The following is a 27,324-nucleotide window of genomic DNA, read 5'->3' on the forward strand; positions in this document are numbered from 1 at the left end:
TATTGAAGAATGTAACTTACTGACCCATATACAATGTTTTCTGCTTTTCTCCAAACTCAAAGAAATGCAAAATAAATGTGTTTTCAGGATGTAATTATTTATAATGAGGTTTTCAGTGTCACTGTTGCAAGCTTGCAAAACTTTGACTCCTGCTGATGTTTGTCAGTAACCGTCAGCTTCCTTTTCTTGCAAAAGGTAAAGACACAAGATTGCTCACCCCAGTGGAGCCATAACAATTAAAAAAAACAGCTCATTAATCCAAATTATGACAGCAGAAAACTGTATCTGGGCTAAATGTGTGGCAATGCAGCTCGGTCCTATTCTCTTTTGGCCTGTGTTGTTTAGAGCTGGTATATTTTTGCAGTTGTCAGGGAAGACCATTTAACAAAAGAAACACAGCCTGAGACCAAACTCACCTCATTGGGAAGCTACCCAGGGACTATAGATCAAGTAACAACTACATTCTCACCAACATGGTGACTGTAAAGCTTCAAGGAGAGAAGCTCCTCTTGTAGGAGACGTTAAACACACGTAAAATGTACAATAAAAGGATGATTAAAAGGATATTACAGTGTGTATTGTATATGTCATGTATGTAATTACATATGGTAACATTTCCTGTGCTGATGCCCCAAATATGATCAAGTGTATGTAATCAAACCCAGAGAATGCTGTAATTAACATCTTATGATGTAATTTAAATAGGATTTCAGTGGAAAGATTCATACACCACTTAAGACTTTGGGTAACTGTATTATACAGCCACCTAGTGGTCACATACAGTAATGCCATTACATGTAAAATGGCATTCATACTCACTTTAAAAATATATTTAGATTGTATTTTCTGCCATTGCAGCTTCAGTGTGATTGTGATTTTGACCAGAAAAAGAGGCAGATGTATAGAACCAACAATGAAAGTGTTTTTAAATGGTTTGTTGTTTTTTAAATTGCAGAATTATGTTAAACTAAACAACTAACAGAGTTAAAAATTGTTCTGCATACAAGCTTCAAGATTCTCCAGATTCTATTAGTGCAATTAATATGATTTAAAGGAAACTGACACTCTCTATTCACTTATTTTGGTTTTTATTGAGCTCTGAACAAGATGTAAACATTTCTGCATGTGTGAAGGACGTCAGACATCAGACTGATCATCATGTTAGAGTTCTGAGTGCCACAGGACTTTGGCTTTCTTCATGTTTGTGGCCACTGTTGAAAAAAGAGAGGACAAATATGAATAAAGTTAAATGATGTTTTGATCTATCACTAAGCCCTGCAGTGGGTATCAGGCTGTGCTACTCTCTAGCCCTGACCTAACATACCACCTTAAAATCCTCCCCTGACCCAAGCAAAGAGCAGATACTCAGCGGCTCGACTCATCCTTATATCTATATATAGGCATCTGAATGTCATGGCGTGCTCAGTGGTCCAGCCACCATCACTGTTAATCTAGTTCCACTTATCTTACCAATAGCTCTAATTAGCAACCCCTCTGGCATGAGAGCTTTTCATGATTCATGTCCCTTGACCTGTCGCACCCAATAAAGGAACATGGTTTCAATATGAATTTGTGTGTGAGTCTACCAGAGGGCATGTCTGCAGGGTCATCAGGTGGGCCCCCCACGGCACTGAGGAGGCTCAACATTGTGTTCCAGCATCTAAGTTAAGCTAGTTCGGGGTCCAAGCACCAATGATGTTGGAACTATATTGTTTTTGCTGTTTTTTTCTGGATTCTTTCCTGTATTATTATTATTATTATTATTATTTTTCCCCCAGATTTCATATAAAAGTGATTCTACAGTGTAAACGGTTCGAAGTACAAAGGTGAAATTTGAAGGATAGATAGTGAGGGGGCTGATCTAGTTTAGTTTATTATGCTTTTAAAAATTCCTTTTGTGCTTAATTCTACAAAGACCGCATAGTGCTCCACCACAACAACATCATCAACAATCAAAAATCAAATAAACTACAACATAGTGCAAGTGAGAGAACTATCGTATCACAATTGTTTAACAGAGTGATACTGGAGGTTATGGGATCTCTGAGCTTCTGCAAAGGTGGTACCCTGTATCTTCATCCTGATAGTAACGGCTCATATTCACCATAGATACAACAACACAACAACATAAGTTACATTCACTTCTGTCTATAACAACAACCAGCTAACAACATGTTAAGATAACTTGCATTCCTCAGATACCTCACCAAGCACCAAAAAAACATCATCAAGCAACACTTAACAGCAATTAAAGCTGTTAATGTTTATTATATATATATATATATATATATATATATATATATATATATATATGTATGTTGTTTCCTGTTCTAGTTAAAGGACTATATTTTCAATTATGATCAGTTGACAGGCACAAAATGTAGGAATTTTCATGAATCTATCGAGAATAAAAACACGTCACATTTATGTGGTCAAGAATATCACAGATTGGTGCTTTAAAAGAAGAGTTTGGCTCAGTTTACAAGACAAAATCATACTTAATGTAAAATATAAACCATGTATTTTGTGATACAGTCTGATGTATGTGTGATTTTGTAAATGTTATGTTCAGTGATAATTATTTCCGCCTCAAAAACATTTCTGTGACTCCCACCTCCTCAACGGTCCTCCTGCTTTAACCTGAAACCTGGAAAAGTCCCTCACTGACATCCATATGAAACGAACCATTCTCTCTGTCAAAACACAGTTTGTCATTTCTGTCAAAATATTGAGGGAGGAAGATGAAGATTAAGAACAGTAGGGCTTCAGTCTGTCTTCAGGCTGCTGACAGGTGAGGTGTGCTGCACTCTCCCTCTTTCCCTTCCTCCCCCCAAAACTGTCATTAGAGAGGACAGTCACTCACAATATGCCATGTCACCGGGCTCGTAGGTGTAGAGGCGGTTGCTGTACCTCCCTACAATGTCCGCCCGCACAGTCCTAGATGGATCTGCAGAAAAGCACGACACACATACAGAGCTGAAGAGAGCAACGCACATTATAACTGTTACTGCTCTTTATTTATTTTAAGCTGATTGCATTTCTGTAACAGTTCTCAAAAAATGCAATAGTGAAAACTGACAAAGAAGAGGAGAGAGAGTGAGGAGGTGAGAGAGAGAAAGAGGAATAAACAGATGACAGATGTCAGTTCAGTGAGGAATCATACGTTGACGTCTTACAGTCCAGTAAGTATTTATTTAGGACTGAGTGAAACACAAAATATCCAGTCCTCATTTCTCCAACACTTCTCACACCATCATTAAAAATACATAACTACAGAATTACTGACAGCGTTTACTCCTCTCTTGCTCTTCAGCACCATAGCTATGCCATCAAATATGCTTGAATCCTTATTCTGCTAAAAAAAAATACATAATATCTAGTGTAAGAGTCCCCAAAAAATGCAAAAATCAGTCCCGGGGTTTGAGTTGGTTGACAGAAAGAAAGATGGCAGACAGTCTAAGAGTAAATCATATTAACTATCCTCTGAGTCTCACATCTCAGTGGACCATGAAGGAAATTAAAATTTTCAATGAATTGTCCTATTAGACTAAACATTGATTAGATTATGATGAATTGTGTAAGTATTTACCAACAAAGAGGATTCTAGGAACGTAGTAGCCATCCGGAGCCAGATTCTTGTCTGCAGTCTCTTGCTAAAGAGAAGAAGAAGAAGAACATGACTGCAACAGTAATCGCCTTTAAATATTTAACAATTAAATATTGCATGTCAATTTACACAGTGCTAAACAATAATGCTCAAAACCAAAAGAAGGTGCCAGGATGTTTGTTGAAATGCCCTCTGCTTGCACTAATGGAGTCCATATACAGTTTATTCAGCTATCCTATTTCATTACATTGCTATTCTATCCTTAATCACTGCTATTTCTTATATGTTATCTCTATATTCACACACTGTATTACACTGAGGGTTTCTTCATATATGACTGATGTTTTATTACCACCACGTTGAGCATGATGAAATCCTCCTCAGCCATTTTTTGGATGGACTCGTCAGCGACAAACGCCTTCTTCAGTGCTGTTGAAATGATTCTGTTTAGTTTCATCACTACAATTAAGATTTAAAATATGTTTCTATAGAGCTTGCGTCATAGCACTGTATTGTTCCCAAACAATAAATGAATTCCTACAACCTAGAGAAATTTTTTTAAAAAAAGGAGCACATGTGCAAGCATTTTCTTTTATCTCACATAGTGTTCATGAACTCATAAACTGCACTAAACTTTTTCACAGAAGCAGAACAAGTTTAGAAGCTGGTCCCTACAGAATAGTCATGTCTGTCTCTCCTGTCATTACACAGTCTAATAAGGTATAAATGGATGAAACGTAACAAACAGAGTGAGAGTAATGATAGGCTTTAGTCATTTCACAATCAAATGAAGCAATGCATGTTCAAGCGTTCAAGGGCAGGCTTTAAAATATTCAGCTTTTTTTCCCCCCTCCAAACCAGACAAAAGCCAAAAGTAAAAGCCAGACTTTTGCCCTGCAGGTGATCTTTATTGTTTATGTGTTAAGAAATGCCGTTGGAGACTTCTATCAAGCTCACTTTCAGGAAACCAGCTGAGTGATTAATGAATATAATTGTAACCTGTCAATGCCTACTTGGCAGGTACTGAGGAATGCGCCCATTGTTTTCCCCATGAAACTAAGCCCAACTCTGGGTGAGAAGGACACTGTGAGATGTGAAAGTCTATATTTTCACATTCAACATTTTTGCAGCAGTAATAATAATAAGAGTTTCTCCAGTACCTTGACTGTACGGGCAGTTCGCTTGATGATGGATGACCATCAGAGGCTTCTGACTGTGCGAAACAAAACCACAGAGAAACAACTCAACACATTCCTCAACACAATAAGCACAATGACGGGTGTGAATGCAGTCTTGCACAACATAATCCCAGAGAGATCCGAGTGCCTCCTGCTAGATGTCTAAAGAATAATGACAAATAAAATGCAATGTTTTTGCTTTTATGGGACAGTAATGGAGCCGTATTCCATTAGAGGAGCACACAGATGTATTTCTCCATTATACAACACAATATTTTAACCTCAACTAGAACTAGCAAGCCACATAATCATATATTGATGAATATTCACCACGAATATGGTATTTAAAGCAATAAGAACAACAAGATACAGCATATATAAGAAGCATTTAACAATGTCCTTTTAAACTGTTGCTGATAAATCTATCAATGAATGATAATGATCAAAACTTTAAAAAGTATCCATGATTGGACAGCAGTATGCATCTGTAAGTGATAACTCTCTGCTGTCTGTGTAATCAGAGGACAGTAATTCATATGTGTGTCACCTGATAGGCTCAAAACTCATATATCTAGACAGAATACACAAAGATTTTAGGCTGTTATCAAGGTGCAGAGTTTTACCTCTTGACCATCTTTGACAGGCCTTCTTCATAGTTTTGGACCCAACTAATATCATCACCCCATCCTGCAGGACAGAACAGCAGTTAAGTCAACAGCCAAGAATATCACACACTGTTTCTATTATATTGACTAAATCACTTCAGCAAAATTAAATTTCAGTGAGGATCACCCACCTCTTGCAAAGGATTTAGGCTTCACTTTCTTTTTTTTCTGTTCTCCGGCACCGGCACAGATAACGAAGAAAAAAGCAAACAACACCCAGCGAAGCATCACTTCCTGTCCATTTAGAGAGCTGCAATGACAGCTGAAATTTGATTTTTGGACCCACTGTAATCACTGGTTGCACTTGCTAATGGGCACGCTGTACAGATATCTGAAGTTCATGTTTTCCTCTGTAACACTGACCCACCAAACAAGCTCGACAAGGATTCAAATGACTACATATGCAGCAGCAAAAAGGAAGTCCGATAAAAGTCCTAAAACTTATTATTTACACATTAATGTGTTTTTAGAATTGTATTCATGTTACAAAGGAGGATCAAAACATTACAACATGTTCATTAATAAGCTTTAAACTATAGGGGCCATACAGCTATTCTGAAAACACTTATTTTTATAGAAAAGTATTTTTGCCTCGTAAAGTTACATAGTAGTCACATAGTCTTACCTTGACAGCATGAAGCAACAAGCATCTGCACTTCCCCTTATGTACCTGTTTTTTTTTTTTTTTTTTTTTTTTTAACTGAACTCACCAAACAGGTATATCAAAGTCGTTTGCTACAAATAAAGGTGACCTATTACTCGCTTATATGCATGAATTGTGGATACTAAGTTGGCCGTCATCAAACAGCCACTCTTTTACAAGTTTTTAATATCACAATGTGTCGAAACAAAGATTTTTTAAAAATCTTATGTGATGTTACCTATAAAAGTGATATAAGGGTGGCACAGTGGCTCACAGCAAGGAGGTCCTGGGTTCATATCCTAGCTGTCCCAGGTCTTTTCTGTGTGGAGTTTGCATGTTCTCCCTGTGTTTGCATGGGTTTCTGGGTACGCCAGCTTCCTCCCACCATCAAAGACATGTATGGGTAACGGTAATCCCCCTGTCAGTGCCACTGGCACTGGCAAAAAGATCTGGAGTTGGTCCCAGGGCGCTGCACTGCTCCTAGTGTATAGGATGGGTCAAATGCAGAGGATAAATTTCATTTCAATGTATGTGAGTGTTGAGAAATGACAATAAGGAAATCTTAATCTGATGTGCATCCACAGTTTAATTTGTGAAAAAGCGATGGGGTTGGGATGAGGTTGTGGTAAGAGTATCTGATGCAGGCTTATCAATCAAGATATATTAGCAACACACCACTAGAGGGCTCAGCAATACACTGTTGCACACATCTCACACCTACTGTACATCATACATCCCCTAAACCCTACCCTAAACTACTGTTGGCCTCCTTAATAATAGGATTGCTGACCCGAATACCTCACAGCCAAAAAAAACAAGACAAAATAAATAGAAGTACATTAAATAAAAATAATGAATACATTATAGTTAATATCTTTATTTTCAATGTATGTACTGCAGATAGATATAGGGCCTACATTTAACTTGTTCTGTATAGTAAAAAAGCAAGTAGGCTGGACTTTGTATTGTTGTTTTATATAGAATCACCTAATGACAAAAACACATAACACTATTTCCCCACTAATATCTCTAGTCATTATACTCTAATCTATCTATCTATCTATCTATCTATCTATCTATCTATCTATCTATCTATCTATCTATCTATCTATCTATGTCTATATTGCAGATTGTTAGCTGTTGCTATGGACACAAGCGGTGCTTAGCAACAGTAAGCCCTCAGCGCAGGCGCAGTCTCCATTAATGATGCACTGTGGGATTGCTGAATATTGACATAGCAACCAACCGACAGAGCCACCAAGTGTTTTTTTCCACTCCGTATTAAGTTTTTGATTTCTCCTCTGCATTTTAACAACTCAACGTTACTTAAGACTGCTGCCATGAATGGGGCAGTGGTGAAAAAGACCCAGGACACGCTGGGAAAAGTGATAAAGAAACCTCCTCTCACGGAGAAACTGCTAAGCAAGCCGCCGTTTCGATACCTCCACGACATCTTCAGTGAGGTGAGACTGATCTGCTAATGTTACAGTAACGTTAGCAAGCTGACTAGCACTGTCATAGCCTATCTTGCTCATATTCATGAAAAGGCCAACGCCAAAGTGACGCAGCGTTAACGCTATGTCATTTAAAAACAGATCCAAGTTAGCTAGCCAGCTAATACGCTAATGTTAGCATCAACTTAGCGAACCAAGTAAGTTATAACTTAGCTAACATTAACAGCGTTTCTCAGGCCGTGGAATGGTTAGCACAAGAAAGAATGAAATTGCTCGAGCAGTTTCACCACTTGGGTCAATATTCAACCAAACAGAGAATGGCTAAGGCTCACTAGCAATTAGATGCTGATATTGCTAGACAGCTAACGCCAGCTAAGTTATGTCCATAGCGTCGTCTCGTTGCTAGGCATGACCTGAGCCCTCACAGGGATCAACAAACCACATTTCATCCGCTGTTGTTGGCGTTGAGTACTGTTCTATACTGACTACTTCTTAGTCAGCTAAATTTGTCTGGTTCTGCGAAGCCGTCACGTTGAGATCAAGGATGCTGAGCAGCTTATCGCAGCTGGGCTGTTTGATAATAATAAATCGTTATGGTTTGTGATATTGTTACTTGCTGAGCATTTGTGAATCATCTAGTTGATGTTCTTGGACTCTGTTTGTGTGTCAAAGGTGCTTGTAATACAAGTGAGTGCACACATACATGAAGTCACAGACACACTTGAAGCTTAAAGATTTCCACAAAAAAAGTGTAATTACCACATTAAAATCCTTGAAATGACTCCTTCTCCCTCATTAAAAGTTCCTGAGTCTATAAATATGCAAATACTTTTCATTTCAAAAGTTTAACTGCTCCATTCTCAGTGTTTGTATATCGGAGGCATCATGTTTCCACATCACACTTGTTTGAGCTTAATATTGGACCAGGATTGGCTTTCAGACTAGTTGTGATATCACAAATCATGCTCGTAGGCCCACCCCTAAAAATCAGATTTTCATTAAGCACAGAGAAACTTTCCACTTTCAGCAGATTAATGTGAAAACAGTCTTCTAGTGTCAAACTCTGCACATACATCATTCTGCACAGTGAAGCTCAAACATCCAACTGTAGGAACAAGCAGAAAAACACATTTTTGATTGGAGGGGGACTTTATGCTAGCCTAGTGATGAACTTCACAGTAAGAAGTAAGATAATAGATTGTTGTGATCAGTCGTGATCTGTTTAGCAACACACAGCATCTGTACTCTCTGGTGAAGAGATGGTCAGGTACAGATCAGGGTCAGTTACAACGTATTTATCACATGCATGTTTTTATCTTAGTGTACCACATGGAGGGGATTTGTAATGTGGTAAACTAAATGTATGACAATACATTTATAATGTATGACAAAGAAAAGCATTAAATCCTCACATTTGAGAGTCTGGAACCGGCAAATGTTTGGCATTTTTACTTTTAAAAAATAACTAATGAATATTCTTTTATTAAAATAGTTGCTGATTCATTTCCTGTTAATCAATTCATCGACTAATGATTGTGGCTCTAATTTATTAACACAAACACTGGTAGAGAAAATCTGACACTACAGTAGGCTACTGTAGGTAACATAGGTGAAATATCAGTGCCTACACGTGCAACAGATTCATTTAACGCGAGGTGTCAAGCACAGTAAAATCTGATAAGTTTCTCTAAACAGAAGTGAGATCTCATCCCTTCTCTCCACCTGTTGGATAGAGTCATATTTCACAGCAGGTACATGTATATTTGATAAAGGGAAGCGTGTCGGCATGTGTGACTCTTTTCCTCTGATTAGCAGTGTGTCTCTGACCGCAGGAGTTGGCTATCAAACAGCTGAGTTTACTCCGTAGATATTGTTAATCTTTTAATGGAGTTTATCAAAATAAATATTAGCCTGCATTAAAAATCCACCACTGATACAGGTGTTAAATCTTATAGTGCACATCAGACACTTTAAAGCTGATGATATAGCTGTTTAAGGTAGAATATGAAAATGTTAATGATGCAATTTGTCTGACAACTGTTGAAAGTGTGGAATTTTTATTTCTCTCCTTTTTTTCAGGTAATCAGAACGACTGGTTTTATGAAAGGACTGTATGGAGAGAATGAAATGAAGTCAGATAATGTCAAGGTAAGGTCCACCTGTTTTTCTCTTTTGTCTTTCCTGGTTGTGTAACCACCGGCCTCCTGCTGCACAAAACTGATAACTCATCACTATTACTTGGCAAATATGTTTCTCTTAATACTCATCTGTCTCTGTTTATGTGCTTGCTTGGGTGCAGGTTATTTATTTACAGTATGTCCTAAGCAGCAGTGTTATTTGTGGGTGAAATCACCAGTGTGTTACATCTAGAAGACTGTAGGTGTCTGTGTGTGTATGTGGGGGGGTAATCCTACACACTGCCAGTCTGACACAGATTGAGTGAGAAGATCTGGAAAGACTGAGGGCGCCTTTCAAGGTGTCAGAACTCACGTGTGCTGTTTGAGAGCTAACATCAAGTCAATACCGGAAAGGAGGATGCTAGTAAATAGCTAGCAAGAGAAAAGGACTCCAGAGCTGACCACAGATTAATGCGGTGTTCAAAACTTAATGCCTTACAACTTAAAGGAGAATTTACCCTACCTTATACATTGTTTTCTTCATACACTGTCACACTGTAGGTCTCAGAGGTGCAGTGAGTTGAGTGTGGGTATGTATTGAGTAGAGAGAGAGAGAGAGAGAGACATCCCACAAATATATCAAATGTTCTCTGAAACATATGGATTGTTTGTGCTTTGATATTTTGGTTCCACTGAAACTACTTCCCCCTGCTCTTGTTTTTGATTTATATTTAAATCACTAAATTCAAAGTAGGGGTGGACTTTTTTTACATCAGAGAGAGAGACAGACAGACAGAATGAAAGAAAGCAGGAAATAAAAACATTACTGTAACCCTATAATGTTAGTTCGCTTTGGCGACTACAAGCCTTCTCAGACATCAGCTCCCATATTCTCAATTGCACAAATGCTGAACAATGATCATAGGATGTGAGTTGTCGCATTAAGCCTACATATTCATAAGGTAGTCTTAATGCATACTGGGTAGGTTGAAAGTTTATGTTTTAAGACATCAACACATCTCAGATCCTCTGGCAAGTTGTTCCAGCGGCTCGGAGCCTAAAAGATAAAAGCTGCCTCACCGAAGGTTTTAGTCCTGCGCTCCAAAACAACTAAAACGCTCGTGCCAGAATAACAGAGGGGCCTTCCTGGTTCAAACATAAAAAAAATATGTCAGAGAAGTACTTAATGCTATAGAAGGGCCCTGTGCAAAAGCATGTTAGTGAATAGAAATGTCATAGATAAAGGGATCAACACCTTACTGCTAGATGTTACGGGCCAGGTGGTTGCACAAGCTACAAATCCTTATGTTACACAGTTGGCAGGCTTCTCAGATGCAACAGGTTGATAGACAGGAAGCACCGCTTACTCGCGTCATTTGTCTGGAATAAGGTCTGTTTTATTTACATGCTGACTAAAACACAAGAATTAGATCAAATGAGGAGGGGATGTTTGTTTTACTCTTTCTTTTCTGAAGGGAGTCCTTGTTTTGAATCCAGGTTTTCCATTTCCTCTTTCCCACTCTGTTGCCTTACAACAGCCAACAGGTTACTCATTGGTCCCTTGAGATTCAGGATTTGCCCTTTTTGAATCGCTAGATTTGATGTTCGGAAAAGCTAAGTATTACGCCACAGAAACATTTAATGGAGTTCAGTTACGTTTATATTGTGCAGCAAATCATTTTCAAGACTTAAAGGTGAAATATAATGTGTTACTTTAGGTACGCTGGTCAAGAAAGGAGAGAAATTAGGTGTCATGACAGAGTTGTAACAAGTTGGACAGTGTCAGCTATGTTATGTCAACTATGTACTCTGCCTACTCTGACTACATGCTCCAGGTGACTGCATAGAGGATCACATGAAATGTCCTTTTAGCACTTGGAGAGTAACTTGTGTCGAGCTCTGCAAGGATATGCGTATCTGAAGGGTGTAACCACTGTCAGCTGTGTTGGAAAGTAACTCCCACTGGAATTCCATTACTTTCCACAACCACATCCTATTTCTATCTCTCTTTGGTGCACTCTCCTGCTCATCACAACATCTTTTTTTTTTTTTTTTTTTTTCTCTCTCTAGGACAAGGACTCTAAGATAGTCTTCCTCCAGAAAGCGATAGATGTCGTGATGCTGGTTAGTGGCGAACCCCTCGCGGCGAAACCAGCACGCATTGTGGCCGGCCATGAGCCTGAGAAAACTAATGAGCTGCTGCAGGCCATGGCCAAGTGCTGCCTCAACAAGGTTTGTGTCTTGGGGAGATCACACTCACTCACACACACACACACACACACACACTGAAGAGCTGAATGGGAAATTGAAAACACTCACACTCGCTTGGCAATGCATCAAATCCTCAGTGTCTCCAATTCATTTATTGATCAGTTTCTCTATGTCACGCTGCAGACACAGATCTAGTTTTGGCACTACTTAAAAGAAAATACAGTGTTTGTTGTTTTTCAAATCAAAATATCATAGTCTAACTTGTCTAGCCGCCTCAGGGAGAACTTTGAACTATTTTAATTGGACCCTGGAGATGAAGTGTAAACAGATGAATTGGTGCCTGTGGGATAGATGTTCTGTATTTTGATATGCGCTGTAGAAAATTCTTGGAGATTCGAATGTATTCCTCTCATCTCCCGGGACATTAATTCATTGTTCTGAAGACATATCTGGTTATAATTATAATAGATATTTTATTTCAGTTTTTCAACTCGTGTGAGACAAAACTAATGAAAACAAAAACATGAGAACGTTACTAACGTGCGTCAAATGTACGCGGTAATAATTATAAACGGGTAAGCTGAGTCAGACAAGGCAACTTGTCAAATATGTGCTACATGCTTGCTAATAAATCCAATAAAGAACGCCAAAAATTAGAATTTGTTGCTGAGCTTTTTGGCAGTTTTTTGTGCTCTTGTAAATATTGTCTTTATTTTATAATATTATTTAAACACTGGTAAAAATATCTTTTTACAGTGTTGCCTCAGTGTCATTTTGTGCTGCACAATTAAACCCTTTCGTTTGCCAGTTCCACAGGAAGGTCAAAATGCCAAGTCGAAACAGAGACGCACCTTTTTTTACTGTTACAGTTAAAGCGCTTGAGGACACTTAAGAATTGCAGATGCTAGCTGACATGTAATATAAACCCAGGACATCTGTTCGAAGAACATTCTTCTGCGCACAACCCCACTTTTCATGTTAAAAACTCATTCAAACAACAGTGAACATTACCCATTGATTTTATTGCCGTATTAAATTGAATGGCTCTCCTCCACTTCATCTGCAGCTGTCTAGTGAGGAAGCAGTGAAGCGAGTGCTTGCAGGAGAAAAAGTGGACATGAAGACCAAGGCCAGCACGTCCAGGTCCCAGGACAAGGAGAATAGGGAAGGACGGGAACGTCACCTGGATAGAGAGGTTAGAGCACTCAGCCTATTTAAAGCATGGAATTTTGGTTGTGTTATATGCTGTTCAATCTTACATATGTTACGGACTGTATTGTTTGTGTTCGCCTTTAGCCTTCTCAAGCTGCAAGCATGGTTTAAAAACAAAATGAAATGTTCAAATCATGAGTGTGTAGCTGTATCTGGCATTAAATCCTCACCCTATGTGTTGGTATGAACTATCCCAGGAGAAGAAAAAGACCATAGAGCGCAGCGGGAGCCGGGACCAGAAGGACCCAGACCAACCCAAAGAGCAGGAGAGCCGACGTAGAGATGGGGAAAAAGAGCATCACCATGACAGGGAGCGCTCTGACAAGCACCACCGCAGCGAACAGGACCACGGCAAAGACCGCGAAAAAGACAAGAGCCGCGACAGGGAGCGTGACAAGGACAGAGACAAAGGACGAGTAAAAGACAAGGACAGAGAGAAGGATAGAGAGAGGGATCGAGAAAGGGAAAGAGACAAGGAGAGAGACAAAGACAGAGAAAAAACGAGAGACAGAGATTCTCACAGAGACCGGGAAAGAGACAAACGAAGAGAAAAAGACAAAGAGCGGGGGAAAGAGAGAGAGCGACACAAAGAGGGCGAAGAGAGGAACAGAAGCGGGAACAGCAAGGTACGCCGGTTAACCCATGCACAGCTGAGTTTCTAGCAACAAATACCATTATTTACATTTGATGTGTATGCTTGTTCTTAGTCCAGAGTATCAGAGGAACCGCAGCAAAAACCCTCCCCCGAAGAGCCCAGCAAAACAGCCAAACCTGTGCCAGCGGTAAGTTCCGTCCTTTGGCAGAAAGTCGGTAGTATATGTCTATCTTTGCAACAGTTCAGTTGTCTCATCTGCAATTATGGTGTGGCAGAGTTTCCTGTATGTGAGGTCAAGAAGCATAGAGATCATCACTGATTATACATGTTTAATGTTGAAAAATGAAACTTGACATTTTGTACAGTACAGTAAGAGAAATTCAAATGTATTTCTTTTTAATGCTGTGCCTCTTATTCTTGGAAGGAACCAAACTCAGATGAAGAGGTATTCAACCCTGCGGAAACAATCAGTAGAAAATTAGGCCCGCAAATTGCAGACGTTTTAGTGCTCAAATGTAGTGACTACTGCAAAGGTCTTGGGGTGGCAGGTTGCTTGGTTTAGTGCTAATTTGGGCTGTAGCGTATAACAGACTTGAGATTATTAACTGTATAATTGATAAATGTGACTATTTAGTGCTTGGCCTAATGCTGTTTTCTTTGCCTGTACAGCCTGCAGAGGCAGTTGAGAACCAGGTAACAATTTACACTCTTTTAATAGTCAAGATGGCTTTTGCAATGCACAATGCACAATGCAGTTACAATCCAGTACTCATTTTTGTCCTTTGCCATCCATATGCATTCAACATCTCCACTACCAATGTGCTGTCAGACTTATTAATGGCATATGTCATATGTTTTAGCTCCATAAGTCAGCTATACAACAGCTAAGTCCTCTAACTTGCTTATTCAGATCTGAAACAGGCATTTCAAAGATGTAATGTTGGTTTGGCTGTGTAGTGAATCTTGACTTTTTCAGTTTTAAATCAAATCACCCATCTTCAACCATAGAAAGGTTATTCAGCACAATAATTTCACAATTTTCTCCATTACCAGCTTTTCTTTGTTGCTATTAAGGGTAATTCTTAAATTTATCCAACAGTATTTGTTACTCTTGTCTTGTTAAACTTTATATTCCAACTCATCAAATTTTTTAAATTAAATTTCTGGAATCAAAGCTTCCAATGCAGATTCTTTCAGATTTCAGCATGCATATCACCCATAAACACTATGACCAGCACTGATTACAACAGTCATTTTGCTTTATGTCATTTTGTTTTTACACAGGAAGCTGCTCTTGTTTGTGTGCTATACTTTAATACTGCTGCATAAAATATTACATGTTTTTGTATTTTAGTGGACATTTAAGGCTAAATTTGTCAGTAGTTTAAACAGTATTGTATTTTTCATTTTCTAATATCAGGTCTAGTGTGTTTGATTTGTACTGGACTGAAGCAATACTGAGTATCATTATTGAGTTACTGAGTATTATTAGACCCACAACTTTACTTTTCTCTTCCCTCTTGTATTACAAATTTAAATTTTTGTATTTTTCAAAGAGGTCTGTGTGTGTGTGTGCAATGTTTAAAAGATGAGTTGGCAGGTTTATTTGGTACCTCAATATGTCAGACTTACCAAAGAAAATTATGGTAAGTTGATGGTTTGCATACATAGCTGCCTCTCCAAACTATTCCCAACACAATTACTTGAGTGATGTGTTGCTTTTCAGTATTTTTTATCTTGAAGTTGTTTCTTTTTCTTGCTTGTCTTTCCTCCTCTTACAGTCTGACAGTCCAGCTAGAATACCTCGGCCTTCATCTGCCAAAGGGCAGAGGCGGAGACCTAAACTTGGAGGTCAAGGTAAAGCCCTCACCTTGTCAAATCACCTTTATGAATGAGACACATCGCACATAGTTAATAGATGTTACTAATATAACCTTCATGACTGCACTCTGAACACTTGACAGAGAGGCTTTTCTAGTGGATCTAAATTGATTTTAGAGTTGGCAGCTGTCTGTTTGCTCTCCACTCTAATAAAATCATTGCCTACCTCCTCTAGTGGGAGATAGAATGACTCATCAGGGTCGCTATTGGAGGAAGCAATAAAAGCTTCATAGAACTCACAAAGACACATGGTCTGTTGATTCATCTGTTTTTATGTTATTATACTTAGTTTGTCACATGGCTCCATAATGATAATCTTAGTTGTGTTAGAGTGGAAACTAACAATACCTTGTCTGTTGTGTACAGATGAATCTGACAGTGATGGAGGTAAGTGTTCTCTATCTCTCTTGTTAATATTCACACAATAATTTAATATGGGGAAATTGGATCAGAGGACCTGGTGCACTTGGTCTAATATGCATTTTGAGGATTTCATACATTGCAATAAAGAAGAGTATTGTAGGGATTATTCCCATAAGTAAATCAAATTACCCATATTTGGCTTAATACACCCTGTAACTGCTGTACCTCAGTACTGAAAGCACAAAAGTCCCTAAAATTTTACAGTGGTCCTTTGTGTTCAGGCTCCACATTGAGTCAGAGGGTGAGAAGAGAAGGCTTTGTCTCCTGAGGTTTTTTTTCTATGTTTGTTTGCTCTCAGGACAATGATGCAACCTGCCTGCTCAGATCTCGAAATAAATTAGGGTATGTAATGTACTAGTCATTATTATTGTCCTTTCACAGACGGAGATGCTCAGTTAGCCCAGAGATCTGTCCCCCTGGAAAATGGAGACGCTGCAGGCTCCTCAGTGCCATCCGACATGGCCTCCAGGTCTGTTACAGACAACAACGACACTTAGCTTTTTACAGTGTAATAATCAAACATGATTCTTTACTAACAAAATAATCTACTACTCTCCATCACTATTTCAGCATGTATGTCACCTATGAACACTATGACCAGAACCGATCAATATACAGTATGGTCCAAAATTGTACAGTCAGCATAAAATATGTTGATTCAGCTAATTATAGTAAAGGTTTTTTAAGGATGTAGTTTGAGTGTTATTGCACTACATTCTATTATTTTGTTTTATTTAAAATTGGGAGTAGTTTTGTTCCTGAACCCAATCCAGGGTAAACTCCACTAAATTACACAGTTGAATAATTGCTTTAATTTGTATAATTTGTATGAATGTAACGACTACTGGAAACAAAGTAAGAAGTCACTGAGAGGCTGAGGTAGGGCCATGTTTGCTGATGGTCTGACATGCTACCAAAAAGATTCACTGAGATCAAAATATATGTTTTATAACATTTCTTAATGAAAAGAATCAACTTAGTATAACGTGTAGAAAATATACTCAAAATAGTCACAGCGATTAGAGACAAATAACAGGTCAGGTCAACAAAAAATAGGGCAACTCACTCACCCTCTCTGTCTTTCTTAGCATCCAGCATCCCACCATCTCACCCATATCCATGTGACCTGATTATATCAATCACCATGATTGTGCAACAGCAAATAAACAACCAAAATATAAACCAATTCATTCTTAATTCACAATAAATCCATTCATGGCTCCTTCTATTCTTTAACTGACTTATCGGTTACAATTGGTTGGTTGAGCAGCTACGTTATAGCAGTTTCAGTCTTATTACTGTGATGCTCCAAGGAACAACTCTCATTCAAAAAGGAATCACAGAGAGCTGTTAGCAGAGAACTAGCTAAAAATTACTTGTACATCTGCAAACATGTTTAGTTATTAAATCAGCTGTTAGTTGAACATCTTATTTCTGTGACACAATTCTTTCTATAGCAACAGGCGGATACCACGGCCCAGCAGTGCTCGTCCAGCACCTCCACGAGTCAAGAGACAGGAGAGTTACTCTGATGTGGCCCCAGCTGAGAGGTGACATCATCGCACATACTCACAAATGTCATGAGCAAGTCTAACCAGTCAGCCAATGGTTACATTTCATTAAAGTGTCCACAAGACGGAATATGTCTCTCCATATATGTTTTATTATATATTTCAGTTAGAGATGAGTCTAGCTGATTGTGTCTTTCAGGCTGTCTAGTGCCAAGCCCTCCGCACCAGTCATCATGGACGGGAAGAAGCTGTCCGAAGACGAGGAGGATGAAGATGAGCAATTTCTCGTGGAGGAGGCAGTCCCTCCACCCTCAGATGCTCCTGAGATGGAGGTGGTAAGTGATTTTGAACAGCGGATTGTTCAAAAAAGATGGAGAAACATAAGACTGAGATGTTTACTGTGTCTTTTCTATTACAGGCACCTGCACAAGAACTCAACGGTGAAGAGAAACACGGTACACAGTCATGTTTCTTTTAAATTCCTCTTTATTTTAAAAGGGGCAACACATTGTCTCTCCTTTTTTAATTAAGCCACCCTGTAGTACATTTCTTCTCCCATTTTCTCTCGCTGTAGGTGGCCTTGTGAAAAAGATCCTTGAGACCAAGAAAGACTACGAAGTGTCACCATCCTCCCCCAAATCTAAAGATCAGGTATGTTCTCCTTGTCTCCACTAGAGGGCAGTGTCAGCCCAGTTCTCTTTAACTCATCTTTATCAGTGACTCATAGCCCATGTTCAGACTTACCATCAGTTCTATCAGACATTCTTTCTTTCTATGAAGTTTGGTCCCTATGGCAAACGTTTGGACCACATGGAAATGCCCTGTGCAACACTGGTTGTTATCAAAAGAAAGATATACAAATGGAGTGGAGAGGTGTAATTGCACTGCCTTGGAACCACAAAAATGTTTCCCTTCAGTGAGGCTGAGGGGCTAATAGCCAGACAAGCATGTATGGCCTCTAACAGACCACACACACAATTGATATACACATCAAGATGTCTGGAGCAAAATGAGCTTGTTTTCTGGGGTTGCTCAATATCTTAGATATGCTTAATTTTTTTTTTGAAATACAGACTTCTCTGTTCTGTGTACAGTTTAGAAGTATCTGCCATCTTGGGAACAAGCTTTTGTAGACTGTTGACACTCCCTCCCCACGAGTGAACTGCAGAAAAAAAAATGTTCTGCTTAAAAAACAGTATGCACATGATGGACAGGCATTCTAGTAAAGTTCCTTCTACCTTCTCATCTCCTCCTTGATTCAGACTTTCTGTCAGACATTTATACAGTTGACCTGCGTTTTCAAGGTGAGGCGTTGTTGTCATTGCTCACGAATTCCCCTTTTGTCAGCTTATTTATCAGACGGAGAGAGTGCAGTCTTTCATCATTATTTAGAGTGTGAATTAGTGTGAAGCTTACAGTTTGGTCTGTACTACATGGTGTGAGATGGTGTACGCTGTCTGCTTTGGGTGGTCCTCTCCACTGAAGCATACTCTCCCAGCATCGCTTCCTAGCTGACCACCCTGACTCTGATGGATGCACTGTTTTGGCCTGTCACTCATGCAGAAAGGCACCCCGATCTATCCCCTCCTAACTGCGGCCTCAGACATCTTCCCTCGTAACTCACACCTGAAGTTGTCTCAGCTTAGCCACCAATGAACTGAAATAACTCGACAGAAAGTTGTAAGGCAAGCATTTAACCAGCTTTACACATGCGTTTTTTAATGTTGTTTTTGCATGTTTCAAGTCAAACCAAACATACATATACAAAGACACACATGTACCACAGGAAAAACAGCCAAAATAGCAGAGTTCTTTGTGTAACATGAGCATAACCTTGTAGGTTTGATCCTAATTTTCTTAATACAGCCTACTCAGGTTTCAAGGGTTCCAAACCTTCATTTCAGGGTATCCTGTATGGTTTGCAAGGGGAAGCTTAAAGCAAGTATGTCTGCACATAGGAACTGTTCAACTCAACCCCTTCATCATTATTGGCCTTGCCTCGTCAGGTGTATAAAGAACTATAATGACTTCCTTCCTGACATGAAAGGGTGGAGAGGTCAGCTTAATGGAGTTGTTTTTTTTTTTTTTTTCCTTGTAATCACGCTAAAACACGCAGAGTCAAAAATGTAAATATTGAGCTTCCTCATTCTACGTGGTACGACAGGTTTGAAATTTCAGCTGCCACAATTCATTTCTTTTTTAAACACTGATGTTTAAAACATTGTCTGAATGAGTCACAAACCCTTCTGATTTAAGATCATGTTCAGTACAAAAATATTGACCTTTGGACCATTTGTATATTTTTATGAAAATCCAGTCTTTATGTTATCCCCATTGTTATTTCTGTTCTTTGTCATTCTGAAATTAATTTTGCTTTTGTTAATGCCAGTGCCTACCTGCTCCATTGCAGTTCTGATGTAAATAAAAGGGAGTCTTGAACAGTCAAATGATTGTATTTTTCCATGTCCCACCACAGTGTGTGTGACCAAAGAATTTGCTGTATATTTATGAGGATGACCTTCCTCCTAACCCCTCAGCAGCATTGTATATTATTCCAAGATACTTCTCTTTTTATTTGGACAGAATCTGCCCCTTGCAGCAGCTGCGTTTTCATAAGAATTTTTGTGTACTCTTTTCCCCCCACTACTTTACCCCCATCAAATTAGCCTTGATGAAGGTTTGTAATGTATAAATAAACCCTGTGGCATACAAATGGATGGCTGTTGAGTGAGAGTCACGAAGGAGAAGGGCCAGAATACTCTCTGCAGAATTGTCAAGAAAATAAATACTCCTCTCTGCAGACCCCTGTGTCTTCATAAACATCCAGGCTTTTTTGTGGAAACATAAGGAAATGACCCCATGGCATTCCATTAGTCATATTGCTTTTGTAGAGGTCATATTGACTTGTTGGAATTTGGTCAGGTTTATGAGGAGTGCCTACCTCAAGCTGCCACAGTCTGTTATCAGGCCAGCCCTCAACCTTGACGTTACATTTTGGTTTTGATCAGAAGTCAAATCTTCAAACCCTTCAAAACTGCTACGTCTCTCCTAGAAAGTCCTGAAAACTTTTGAATGTTGAACTACCTACTATCTGTTGGAGGTTTCTACTCTGTTCACCCCAGGGTGGTGATCTCAGTTGTCTCCCTAAGGGGCTACAGTGACCTTGTAACAACATCCTGTAACCTCCTTGACCCAAGGTTTTCCTCCTCACCTCACTGACTCCCAGCTATTTTTATGATCTAGCTAGACTTTTAAATGGCTTTTCATGAAAAAAATGGTGAGGAAGCCCATAAACAACATCTAGAGCCAGTTTACATCCTACGCGTCCCTCCCTGGCTCACTTTTAAGATCTTCTTAAGGAACAAACTGTAAAAACCATCAGGGTGTACTTCACTGTCTCCAAACGAACATTTGTAGCCAGAAGCCCTGAAGTTGTTATATTGGATCTTCAATGATCTATAATATGTTTTGAAAGAAATCTTTTTTTTCCACATTTTTGTTAGTGTCGATTGGAGAGCAGTTCACTTCGTTAATAAAGACTGACAGTCTTGAGTGACTGACATCTGAGCTTGCTCTCATAACCTTAACTTGACTCTTGATCATGGGCAGAGTTGCTCTAATAAGAGGTTTGTACATTTGTCTCTCTTCCCCTTGTTCTTAGCTAATTGAAGCAGATAAATGAACAGTGAGAAATGGATAAATGAATGAGGCTGCTTTCCTTATGATGGAAGCTGGTCTCTCGCCATCAACAAGACAACATGAGTCTAACTTATTATTTTCCTAGTTAATGAAACCATAGAAGTTGCTACACCACGACAGGTTCTATGCATGCAAGCTTTTCTTGTCAGAGGTTACTTGGAAGAGCTTTTCTCCCTTCTCTGAAAATCTCTCTAAGCAGCCCATGAATCACGTTTTTGCATGTATGTCCTAATTGAGCTGATTAGGCATTTGATCACGGGGTGAATTTCAAATTGTAATGTTCAGTTGCATGGTTACAGTATGCCCATGAGTTTTCCCCTCTCTGAAAGGTCAAGAACTGAGTTTGTAGTAAAAAAGCATGTAATTCAACTCAACAAGAGTTTTACAGTCAAGCAAAAAGATAAATTCTGATGAAAACAAGATTCAAATGTCAAACATGCACCTTCACAAGACGGCTATAACTCGATCTACAAGATGAAACTGTAGGTATAAAACACTTCGACATGTCCTTTCTAGCACCAGCTTGAGGCGGTATCTTCCCTCTCGCCTGGGGATTTCATCACTGTCTGAGACAATGGGAAAACATGCCCCCCCCCTTCCCCCCCTTTTTTTTTTTTTTTACCTCCCACTCCCCTGCGGTCACCACATCTAAATATTGTTCTGTGATCTGGGTGAGAAAAAGGAAAACTAGGAGCACAAGGGTCTCGTAGACCCTGACAGAGACCTCCATAAAGCAGTGATTTATGTCCACCCGGACAGAGTGCGCCCGAAGCAAGGGTCATGTTTTCACGCCAAGTTTTTTATTTTCCAACAGAGAATGAGAGGGGGGGGGGGGGGATGAGGTAGCAAAGGGACGGCAAATAGAATGAAGCCACGGGTCCTGTCTAGGGCTACGCAGACCAAACCGCAGCCAGGCAGGTTGAATGAGCCATAGAGTGTTTGTCTAGCTGCAGGGTTCACAGCGCCCAGTGCAAAGCCACCCACCTTGTCGGGGGGACTCCTGGGCCAAGGCGTTTCAACCCTCACACTCTTTAACCACCACAAATGGGTAACAAAGAAAGAAAAGGTTGTCAGAAATCTGTACTCGCGTCCCGACAAGAAATGGTGGCAAACAATGATGTTTGATGTCATTGCTGCAGTGTGGTCTTGTCTAGTCAAGTCGCCTTTCAAAATTCTAATTACTGAGCTGTTGGGTTTGTTTAAAGAGATGGCTTGATAAGTCAAACGCTATATGCGCCACCTATACTAAGCATATGTAGCCCACTACCCGAGCAGACTGTTTGACAGATCGTGTGTTTTGAGGAGGAAGCTGTCATTTAGTTTACGAGTCGCAAGTATGATTACTGATGCCTTCTAAAGGCAGGTGTTCCCATCTGTGTAGCCAAATAGCATGAATTTGGCAGAGAGCTGAACTTGAAAGGAGGTATAAGTGTAGTAGTTGTTATTCAATACTGTAGTAAAATAACCCCACTGCCACAGCCTGTTACTAAAATAAACAAGACAAAGACCAAGAGTGCAGGTGGGGGCTGTGTGTATCCACTGTATACTTCGCCTGAACCTCTGGTTGGTGTTTGAGTGTGTGTATGTGTGTGTAAATGCGTGTCTTTATGTCTGCATGAGTGTGTGTGTGTGGCTTTAGGGTTGCAACGCCGAGTGCTTTCTCATTACACACACACACACACACATATACACACGCTCTTCCACAGTCTAGAGGCCTTGCGAAGCCCAGCTGAGCAAACATCCTTGGGTTTGCTCCCTGCCAAGGGAGGTCCTTCCCTGATACCTTCCCCTCCTTTTTGCCATCAAGAGACTGAGTGTAATTGGGATATAGTGAACCCCCCCCCCCCCTCCTCTCAACCACACACCATACAGAAGAGGCCTTCACCAGCCAGTCAGCCAGTCCCCCTACGTTAACCAACACAATTCAGCCACACTTTTGATCTTTATATATACAGCTAGGTTGGTAGGATTCCTGCCTAACATTTTTAGCCTTGAAATCCTAAACCACTAAATGCAGCCTTGCTCTGGTTCTGGGCATTTGAGACTTCGCTGGCAAAGGTAGAATTCCTAAAGAGAGTTTATTATGTTTTGGTCTAGGGACACACAAGTGATTTTTGTGCGTGTTCTTAGAGCTGTTTGATGCAGTGCTGTGTTACCGTTTTTGTTTCTTTCTTTGCCTGTTACAACTTTGATGAAAAGAACCTGCTTATGGAGTTAAAATGAGTTGATGTTAATCATTCCTTAAATGCCAGCACGCTCCCAGAATTTCTTTTTGACTTTTGTCAGCTTTACATGTTGAAGTCTCCATTGTTTTCACCTCCCGAACATCCTCCTTTCTATTTACCACTTCCATATCCAGAACTTGGTGTCTGAAGCAGCGAGGAAGAAAGAGCGGGACCTGGTGACGCGGGAGATCGAGCGGCTCCGCTCATCCATCCAGACGGTGTGTCGCAGCACCCTGCCTTTGGGTAAGATCATGGACTATATCCAGGAGGATATGGATGCCATGCAAGCTGAATTGCACACCTGGCGGCGGGAGAACAAGGAACATGCACAGGCCTTGCTGCAAGAGCAGAGGTGGGAGGGCACACGCACACACTTGTACTCACACAGAACACCCTTAAAGTCACATGTTAAGTGTATTTTAATTCCTACACTAGTGCACATTATCATATGACTAAATTTTCTTATCATCAGCCAAGTGTACTGCTATTTCAATTTGTTTTCAGATCATTTCATTTCATTGATTATCTCTTTTTGTTTGCTTGTGTTTGCCGTAGAGCGACAGACCGGGCGGTGGAGCCTCTCAAGGCAGAACTAGCTGAGCTGGAGCAGCTGATCAAGGACCAGCAGGACAAGATTTGTGCCGTAAGATCCAACATACTGAAGAATGAAGAAAAGATCCAGAAGATGGTAACCGGAATCAACTTCTCTTCCAGAACCTGACGTGAGAAACGAGACCTAGAAACATAAACTTTTCTATAAATGCACTGAAGATGTAGGGGTGAACTTCAGAATAATTCAGTAAGACCATTTTTCTTGCAGATGACGTAGGCTGGAACAACACTGCACTTTCAGGGGGGGTTTTGTCAGAACAGGAGATGGACCCAAACATATACATACACACCCAAACTGGGAAATAAACATCATCAGTCAGATTTTGGCGAATAACAGCTTCCATACGATGGTCTGGAGGTGTAGCGCTATTCTGGCTGATGAAGTGGAAAAAGTGTATAGTGACATTAGAGATGTATCAACTGCTGTGACTGACATAAATAGATGAATAAATAAAAAAAAATCCCCCAGCGCTGAACACTAACCAACCCTGTCTTTTACCCCTTTTCTATAACGGTGCCTTTGCAGAATGAGTCAGTGCACAACTCTTGACTTGGAAGTCGTATTTAATGCGTGGTCAGTTCATCAAAAGCCCTACACATTCCAAAATGAACAATAATTAACATGTTTGGACCAAGTTTCTCAGAGTGTGGCACACCTTTTTTTTTGTCTTGTGTGTTGCCTCGTGTTATTTTTCCTGGTCGTGAGGACTTCGAACTTTGCTGCCGCAGTGAATAGAACGTGCAGTTTGATTGGAGTAGTAGGCAGACTACTCCAATCAAACATTAATAAAATATTCTTGCGGCACCTTCAGCTGGTTGAACACAGGAGGAAAGTTCAAATACGTTTTCTAGGTCTTGACTAGAGAGATCTACATATGTGCGGGGTCCCGGTGGCCTAGTTGACTGAAATGTGTATCACTGTGGTAGGTTTGAATTTGTTTTGGGACCTTTTTCATGCCATACTGATCTTCCAAACCTTTTTTTCTTTCAAGCTACTTAACCCAACCTGCCCTTTAGCTATTTTTCACAGCAATACTTGCCGTTTATCTATACGTTTCATTCACTGTTCCACTTTTGAAGCACCGCAGCACTTTGAGTAGGAGAGGTACCTTTTGCTTGTAGAAAGCTTTTTGGCAACAAAGCAGTGTTAGAATTTTTTCCTTCTCTCTCTTATACTTATCTTATAAAACATAAAGTAGGCACAGTAATATTATGTACTTTCAGGGAAAAGTAAGCTTGTATCTATTGTCCTTGAGGTGACGTACAGGATAGCCACCGTCGTGGAGGTCCCGCCACTCGATTTGTACTGCAGGATTTGCCAAACTGTTCTGTTTTTTTGTGATGGATACTCAATGTTTGGTTAGATGGAAACTTTGTGTGTGAACTTTAAATTTTTTAATGGTAGAGTCAGTGATTCTGGAGAAAGAAGTGACTCTACAGCTGACGCATCGTTCTGGAGACCGCCATATTTCTCTTTTGGTCGTCGCCATGGCAATGCATGTCCATGAATTTGGGGGGGGGGCGGAGCTTCTGAAGGGGTGTATTTGTTTGGTTGTTTAGTTGAAATATCAACAATCTTTCTCCGGAATGACTCTACCTTTAAATGAAGAAGAAATAAGGTAAAATCTTACCGCCTCCTTTTCTTGAAAGTCTGATTGAAATGAAAAGGAGAAATTCTGATGTTTCCCCAAAGACCTTTTTTTTCTTCCTTTTAATAATAGACTATTAATACATTTTTAAAAAAACACATTTTTTTCTACTGCAAAAAAGGGATGACTAAATGTGATTTCAGTTGGACTTTAAAAATTGTGCTTTCTAGATAGAGCGAACGTGATAATATGAAGCAATACTGGACTGATAACTGTAGTAGGAGACTTGTCCACTGTCTCTCAAAATCTCCTCGTAGTCCTCTTATGAATGAAATACAAATAACAGAAGAAGAGCAGAGGAGTCATCCATCCTCAGTGGCCTATATCACCCTGAATTAAATACAATAATAGCAATTAAACTTTACATTATACACATGCAGTAGCTACATGTTTGTTTTTACTGCATGTTTGCCTTCCAGAAGACATAGAAGACTTCCTGTGTTTACAGAAAATAATTTCAAAAAAACACTTGCTGTGACTTCCAGATTGGATTGACAAATGTAATCCATTATTTTAGATGCTTATTTTTATCATAATGCCCAGTAATTATAGTTGTATCAAAACTACCTTCACTTTTTATAAATGTGATGACCATAAATACTGTAGAGACTGCTCCCCTTTTCTCTGTAGACCATCAAAACATATGTTTCCCATTTCCATTCTCTCTGTCATTGTCACGGATAGGTGACAAAATGTCTGTGCTGAAAACATAAATCAGTTCTGTAATTTTTTGCTTTAGATATTTAATGGATGATATCATTTGTAAATTGGTTGTAGAAGCCTGAATTATTTATGACGATGGTCATAAATAAATACAGATAGACATGATAGAAATGTATGGCTTCTGATTGGCAGATATTGTTTGTTTAGATTGTTCATGGGCATCAACGGCTACAGGAAAGAAGTGAAATGATGCTGATATTTTAAAAAAAAGGGACCACTACATGACTTCAGTGAGAAATATTTATGTTAATACTGTTCATCTGACAGGTCTAATTGAGAGTAATTCACTTTGAGGATTCAACAGTCAAAATGTAATATCATTTAGTCTGATTTTACTCAGTTTTCATGTCAGTATTATATTCAGTCTATCAAATATAAATGTGAGCAGTAACCTATTGAGAAATCTAAATTTATCCTGGAACATGAGAACCTGAAACTTCATGCGTATGTCTTTATATGACGGGATTATTTACACTGTAAACTATTTGTATCATATCCTCAGTTTCACTTTAAACTGTACATTATGTATATGTGGAGATTGTATCATAGTTCAAATTATATAATTTTGTAGTGGAGTGAAATAAATGGTTACATTGCAATAAATATTTGTCTCCTTGTCTTGTTTTTTTTTTTTTTTAAAGAGTCAAAGCCGAGTAGCAACTTTTTCTGAGTGCCGTTCAGAGAAAGCTACAGACTCTAAGTCAATTAAAGCATATAATGGCAACGTAATGAGAGGTATGGACTGCAGTCGACTTACATTATGAACAGAATGATAAATGGTTTGTGACTTTGACGAGTTCGTATGAAGTCATTATGTAGTCTGGTATGGCTGAGTCACACTCTCAAGGAGACTTTTTTTCTTTTGAAGTCTGACAGAAGTAAAACATTTAATGTTCTTTTCAAGATCCTCAAGTAACAT

The 27,324-nt window shown here is 39.4% G+C and overlaps 2 protein-coding genes and 1 long non-coding RNA gene across 6 annotated transcripts; 1 reads left to right on the top strand and 2 right to left on the bottom strand.

The window, feature by feature from the left end:
* Nucleotides 1–1,071: 1,071 nt before the first annotated feature.
* Nucleotides 1,072–6,892, bottom strand: agr1 (anterior gradient 1). 2 transcript variants are annotated; one of them, XM_044366303.1, is made up of 8 exons: nucleotides 6,332–6,892; nucleotides 5,582–5,700; nucleotides 5,409–5,472; nucleotides 4,768–4,820; nucleotides 3,960–4,036; nucleotides 3,590–3,653; nucleotides 2,864–2,947; nucleotides 1,072–1,211 (listed from the first exon to the last, which is right to left on the bottom strand). In XM_044366303.1, the coding sequence occupies exons 2-8, from the start codon at nucleotides 5,676–5,678 to the stop codon at nucleotides 1,162–1,164; spliced, it is 489 nt and encodes a 162-aa protein (XP_044222238.1). In that variant the 5' UTR covers nucleotides 5,679–5,700; nucleotides 6,332–6,892; the 3' UTR covers nucleotides 1,072–1,161. The 2 variants fall into 2 exon arrangements, with proteins under 2 accessions (XP_044222238.1, XP_044222237.1); XM_044366302.1 differs by lacking the exon at nucleotides 6,332–6,892 and having other exon boundaries at nucleotides 5,582–6,015.
* Nucleotides 6,893–7,280: 388 nt separating this feature from the next.
* Nucleotides 7,281–27,008, top strand: traf3ip1 (TNF receptor-associated factor 3 interacting protein 1). Of its 3 annotated transcripts, XM_044366133.1 has the most exons (17): nucleotides 7,281–7,556; nucleotides 9,627–9,695; nucleotides 11,735–11,896; nucleotides 12,942–13,070; nucleotides 13,285–13,713; nucleotides 13,795–13,869; nucleotides 14,352–14,375; nucleotides 15,464–15,539; nucleotides 15,930–15,950; nucleotides 16,368–16,455; nucleotides 17,444–17,536; nucleotides 17,697–17,832; nucleotides 17,916–17,952; nucleotides 18,072–18,148; nucleotides 23,556–23,773; nucleotides 23,977–24,143; nucleotides 24,242–27,008. In XM_044366133.1, the coding sequence occupies exons 1-16, from the start codon at nucleotides 7,434–7,436 to the stop codon at nucleotides 24,140–24,142; spliced, it is 1,923 nt and encodes a 640-aa protein (XP_044222068.1). In that variant the 5' UTR covers nucleotides 7,281–7,433; the 3' UTR covers nucleotide 24,143; nucleotides 24,242–27,008. The 3 variants fall into 3 exon arrangements, with proteins under 3 accessions (XP_044222068.1, XP_044222066.1, XP_044222069.1); XM_044366131.1 differs by having other exon boundaries at nucleotides 23,977–27,008; XM_044366134.1 differs by lacking the exon at nucleotides 14,352–14,375 and having other exon boundaries at nucleotides 23,977–27,008.
* Nucleotides 14,836–15,457, bottom strand: LOC122992357. The gene is made up of 2 exons (XR_006406027.1): nucleotides 14,915–15,457; nucleotides 14,836–14,872 (listed from the first exon to the last, which is right to left on the bottom strand). It is a non-coding gene; the product is annotated as an uncharacterized LOC122992357 (long non-coding RNA).
* Nucleotides 27,009–27,324: the final 316 nt, after the last annotated feature.

This window comes from Thunnus albacares, chromosome 11, assembly GCF_914725855.1.
Source record: "Thunnus albacares chromosome 11, fThuAlb1.1, whole genome shotgun sequence".
Taxonomy (NCBI): domain Eukaryota; kingdom Metazoa; phylum Chordata; class Actinopteri; order Scombriformes; family Scombridae; genus Thunnus; species Thunnus albacares.